The sequence below is a fragment of the Lactuca serriola genome, chromosome 3, assembly GCF_051521515.1.
Source record: "Lactuca serriola cultivar US96UC23 chromosome 3, Lser_US96UC23_V15, whole genome shotgun sequence".
In the NCBI taxonomy this organism is placed as follows: Eukaryota; Viridiplantae; Streptophyta; class Magnoliopsida; order Asterales; family Asteraceae; genus Lactuca; species Lactuca serriola.
The window spans coordinates 266,533,142-266,538,638 of record NC_136410.1 but is presented as its reverse complement, the minus strand read 5'-3'; the positions used below and the strand labels follow the sequence as shown (position 1 = coordinate 266,538,638).

Sequence of the window (5,497 nt, the reverse complement as noted above, 5' to 3'; positions counted from 1 at the left end):
ATCAACCATTGAAAATTCATCAACCAGAAAGAGAAGTAAACAAAGACATGTTAGAATTGTTCCTAGGTTGACTTTTAGGATAAGGACATCAACATGCAATCAAAATATAAAATTCTATCATCTCCAACAACAAAAAAAAAAGTAGTAATTATAAAAATAATCTAAAATTTGTATCGATTTATCTCTTAAATTAAAACATATTATGAAAAAAAAATGAGTTAACTCGTATACCCTTTATCATAATTCTCTATCTTCAGTTAAAATAAAAGATGTCAAAACTGAAAAAATATATTTTTTTAAATGGATGAATCAAAACATAAGCTGAAATATCACCTCCCATAACCTTTGTAGAATTTATTCGGACCCAAAGAAAACGAAAATTATCTCCTTGAAAATTTCCAACTTTACTTCAATATAGGATGAAGTAACAAACATTGTAGACTATTAACGACAGAAATAGCCATCATCGTTTTAAGTAAACCATGTAGGCTAAAATGAACAATCGGTTTAGCAACAATCATAAAGGAGCATATATATGTAATTTCGCTAAAAAAAAACCTCCAATAGTTGCCATTCTAATCTAAAACAATCACATAGACAATCAAAATATAGAAAATTATTCCAAGGTTCTCACATCATTGATTACAAGAATTCATTTCGGATTTCAATCACACAAAGATTTTCTTTTGTTTTTGAAAAAAGTAGATTGTAAGCGATTCATTACATGATAAGAAGATAGTTTCATGGACAACACTTTGGAATTAGAAGATGTATTCCGGCAACAAAAGAGGAAATTTAGCAACTTCAACATCAAAAGTACTTCCTTTCGGATCTGCCAATCTACAAACACAATGTGCAAATCATTATATTATACTTTCTATTGAAAACTTAATTTTTTTTTTAAAGTTAAAATGAACAATGAAATAGTAATACCCACTTTTAATGTTCTTTTATACTTCTTTTGATCGTTTAAAAAACATTTTCCCCGGCTACTCCACCAGCAAAATATAGAAAAATGAACAAATTTGTTTTTGTCTTTAAAGAAATGGTACTAGAGTTTTTGGATTTACTATATTCCATGACAAAATGAAATGAAAAATTAAAAACATGGAAATTCCAATCGATTCTAATTTATTTTATGCGTAATTTTTTTTTTTTTTTTTTTGTAGAATTTTCTTTAAACAAACCTTCCAGGGACAAATGTGAAAGAACCCTCGATAGATCCCGGTGATGATGCGGACATTGTGCAACTCTCGTAAACAAATTCTTTCTTCCCAGGACGTAATAGTGGAAACTGTAAATAAATAAATAAACAAAACAAACTTTTACTTTCTAGAAACTTCTAGAAGCCTTTTTCAAAGTACAATGTATCATTTACTTTCGACATGTATTTTGTACTTTGACAAGCTTAATTTGTTCGATTTTTTTTTTTTTTTTTTTTTTTGCATTTCCTTTGTCCTTACTAGATTCTTGAATCTTCACTTTTAATTATAATAAAGTTTAATTAAAAAACCCTTGATCATTGATATAACAATTTAAGGATGAATACCTGGCCTATCACAGCTTCTCCATTGATATCTGCAACAACATGATCGTTTGCTTTAATGATCCAATGTCTCCAATAGAGTTGACATGAATTGAAGGACATTCCATGGATAAAACATCCCTCAGGTTTAAGAGACATACGAATTGAATAAGCAAACATGTATTTCTCTTCTTCTTGCACAAGGTCACTGAACTCAGGCACAAATACAGCAGAAGCACGAACCTAAATGACCATTTTACCCTTTATATACTAGCTGTTTGATTTGTTGCTTTAAAGTTGTTCTTTCTTTTTTCTCATTGAGTCGTGTATGGATAAAGTGGCTGAATGGGTAATGATGTTTGTCTGGATACATAAAGGCTGTTTCTAAATTAAAGAATATGACCATTTTACCCTTGCATTCCAGACAAACGATTTTCACAATATTTATCAATTGTAACTTGAGAGGAGTTTTGGCTTAATTCATTAAGCCACGTTTTTTTGGCTTAACCCATTAAGTTATTCTGTCTGGATTAAGTCAAAAAGAAACAACCATGTATAACTATCCAAATTACATGCATAACCCATTAAGCCCGTTTTGTCTAAATTAAGCAATGCTTCTACTAAGCTCATTAAGTCAAAAAGAAACACCACCTGAACACCACCTGTGGTAGCTGAAGAACAAAGGGGAAGTTGTTCAGGGAACAAACTAATGCTTCTAATATTTCCTTCTTCACGAACTTTAATATATCCAGTTTCAAGGCGATGAACATGTTCTTCCAACCATAACAACATACCATCTTGTTGAAAACAACTTTTGGAATCATGAACTGAAGTTATCAATCCATTCGGAACACATGGCATTATCTCTCGACTCACTAAAAGATTCTTAGTGCCAACATAGAGTTGACCCTCCTCACAATCAAGAAAAAAGATCTTCTCAGTGTAAGTAGAAGAAGTTGCCACAACAATGTATTTGTGTTTACTAAATCCAAGATGGCGTACAATATCATTCGTCTCTTTGATTATAAGATCTAATGGCAACAAGAAAACATTCACGAGATATTCATAGAAAGAGTAACCTCCGATTAAACCACATAGATTTTGAAGTGTAGTTGTACTTCCTCTTGATGAAGGATTACATTGTTCTTGTCCATCACAAAATCGGTAGAGGACCCTTGTGGGAAGAGGGAGTTTTACTTTCAAGCACTTTTCTAACTTGTTTATTTCATCTTCAGAAGCACCCTTACGAAGGGTGGGTAACACCTCTGGGAAATTTTTTGTTAACCATGTTTTAATTCTGTCCCAAACATCTTTCACTCGTTTAACAAGAGACCATGGGTACATACCATAAGCTTCCCTCCATGCCCCATAAGCTGCCTAGAATGTTAAAAGAAAACAAAATTAAACATAGTGATCATATAATAGGCATCAATTTTTTGGTTTTCTCATAAGAGAAAAGCAAATTCCATAAAACATTAGCGTATATGTCATGATTGCTACCCATTCATTGAAGACTTGATTGAAACCAAAAACACAGCAAAACAAAACAACACACTTTCATACAAATAATTTCCTTGAAATCGCATATCCAAATAACCCCAAATGTGAGGGTTAGCTGTATAACACCACATTTGGGGTTATTTGGATATGCAATTTCAAGGAAATTATTTGGATGAAGGTGTTATATGGCTAACCCACACATTTCATATACATTTGACAATTAAGTTATCTCTATTCATTTTCAATTTCAAAACTGAGGTGTATTTGTTACAAATTTGTCGCCTAACATTCTACAATTTGAGGAATCACGACATATAAAGTAATCAACCGAATTTTCCCCCAAATTTATCACGAACCAGAGAAAAACTAGCTAGGGTTTAGGCCAATTTTTTTTTTGTTATCACGGCATAAGTAAGAAAACAGAAACGATTTTCTTTAATTTCACATCAAAAATATAGAGAACCCGACAATCAAACAGATTGAGTATCCATATTCACTGTGAATATAAAACAAAACGTGGAACTGAAATTCACTGATCTAACCTTAAAAGAGGGACATGGATTGCCCAAAGGATCAGTAGGGGAAGAGAGTTTCAGTTCTTGCGCACAGAAAGACGACCATAGAGATTCATCCGAGGCCCAATCTTTGAAGCGTTTGTTGACACATGCGACAGCTGCTGCATCAGAAGGTCCGAGTTTCGATACAATAACGTGAATAGCTAACCCACCAATAATCTCTAACCCTGTCGGTTGTTTCGTCGCCATAGTTATCGATCACAATCTGCAAACAGGAAAGGATTCTCAACGAAAGGGATTGAGATACGGACTACGGGACAAGTGACTCGACATGTCTAGAATTCGACACGAAAATAGAAATTCGACATCAAACTTTTTCTTTTTTCTTTTTTTCTCTTTTTTTTAACCTAGAAAATTGGAGCTTTTAACTAGGTAGGTGTTTTTAAAATGGTTTTTAATCTAAAGGACCTTAAGTTTATCATGTTTTGTTTTGTTCTGTGATGATTTTTTTTCATGTTCAAAATTTGCTAAGTTTTTTTTTTTTATTTTTTATTTTTGTCTTTTCTATAAATCTTTTATGTTTTTACCTTAATTATGTTTTTCAAATTTGCAAACAAAACCCCTTAAGTTTATAAATCTTATATGTTTTTATCTTAATTATGTTTCTAAATTTGACATAAAATTCCTTAATTTTGTTCAATTTTTTTGGTTTTGTCCCTTGCACCTACTGTTATAGGTGAGATCCTATATTAACTATCATGATGTTTTTTCTTGTAGCTGGTCCAGTCATAGGTTTTTTCTGATTCATTCTTCCATGAATTGCTGAAAGCAAAAAAAAGTTCAGCAAACTTTGTAAAATCATCGCAGGGACAAAATCAACAAAACTTGACAAACTTAACATAAAAGTCCTTTTTAAAAAACTTACATATCATTACATATATTTTTAAACTTATTTACCAAAATGAATTATTGATCAAATTTTTTAGAAAAGGTGTTATGTTCCTTTTCTTTCTTCCACACGGTTGACGGGAAAAAAAATCCATAACTCACAAAAATTTTCACTGTGGTTAATGTTTACTTTTTTGGTTTTTTTTTTTAGTTTTGCTATTAATGTTAATCATTCTTTCTTACAATTTGATGAACAATTCGTGATGCATATTTCTAGCACCAAAATATAGCAATAACTTAGAAAGCAGTTAACATTTCCCTACAACAATACCCTCGGATACCTCCTCTGTATTTATGCAAAAAGAATTTTGTCGTTAAATAAGGAACACACACTCAAGATAAAATTGATACATGGAAGTCCAAGCCAACAAACATGGTCGGGGCTTTTGTTTTGTTAATAATTCATAAAAGGAACAAACAACCAACTTTCAACGACTCTTCAATTCAGGAACGAGTTTAGGGGAAACAAATCATAATAACTTCACAAATCATAATAAATAAGGATTAAGGAGGTGATGATTGACATGCTCGCAGAGTAATTCTTCCATAATCTTGAGTGAGAACAGCCATCCTAAACATCAATTTGGTATTAGAGAGAAATTACAATCTTGATATAGTTATGTAAATTAGCATCTCTGCTATATTCAAGCAATCAAAAATCAAACCTAATTTCATTCAATTCTCAGAAATCAGTAAACGGAATTCAAAATTCAGAATTCAGAATTCTCATAAATCTAACATAAGCAATCTAATCAAACAAAACTTCTACACCAAAATTCGAAATAGAATCATCTTCTTGTTATAACCAGCACCTATTCCATACAAAAATCAAAGATGGAGTTCAATTTCGAACCAGAGATGGAGTTCAATTTCGAACAAGAGATGGAATCACATGTTGGGGGATTGACTGAGGTGGAGTCCGATATGGCCGGAGGTTGAATGATGGTCGGCTGGAGCGGTGCCCGGCGATGGAGGTGCCGCCGGAGAGATGAATCACAGATGGTGTCGT

At 32.3% G+C, this 5,497-nt stretch overlaps 1 protein-coding gene across 1 annotated transcript; it reads right to left on the bottom strand.

Moving 5' to 3' along the window:
- Positions 1-594: 594 nt before the first annotated feature.
- SKIP16 (SKP1/ASK-interacting protein 16) lies at positions 595-3,920 on the bottom strand. Its single transcript, XM_079032223.1, has 5 exons — positions 3,568-3,920; positions 2,177-2,902; positions 1,550-1,768; positions 1,188-1,294; positions 595-840 (listed from the first exon to the last, which is right to left on the bottom strand). The coding sequence occupies exons 1-5, from the start codon at positions 3,787-3,789 to the stop codon at positions 762-764; spliced, it is 1,353 nt and encodes a 450-aa protein (XP_078888349.1). The 5' UTR covers positions 3,790-3,920; the 3' UTR covers positions 595-761.
- Between the last annotated feature and the right edge of the window lie 1,577 nt (positions 3,921-5,497).

Excerpts from the sequence above, each read along its gene's own strand:
- SKIP16 (XM_079032223.1), bottom strand. The coding sequence starts at position 3,789 with ATGGCGACGAAACAACCGACAGGGTTAGAGATTATTGGTGGGTTAGCT. Across the intron at positions 2,903-3,567 it reads ATCCATGTCCCTCTTTTAAG|GCAGCTTATGGGGCATGGAG; the intron begins GTTAGATCAGTG and ends TTAACATTCTAG. Across the intron at positions 841-1,187 it reads TTCACATTTGTCCCTGGAAG|ATTGGCAGATCCGAAAGGAA; the intron begins GTTTGTTTAAAG and ends TTGTGTTTGTAG.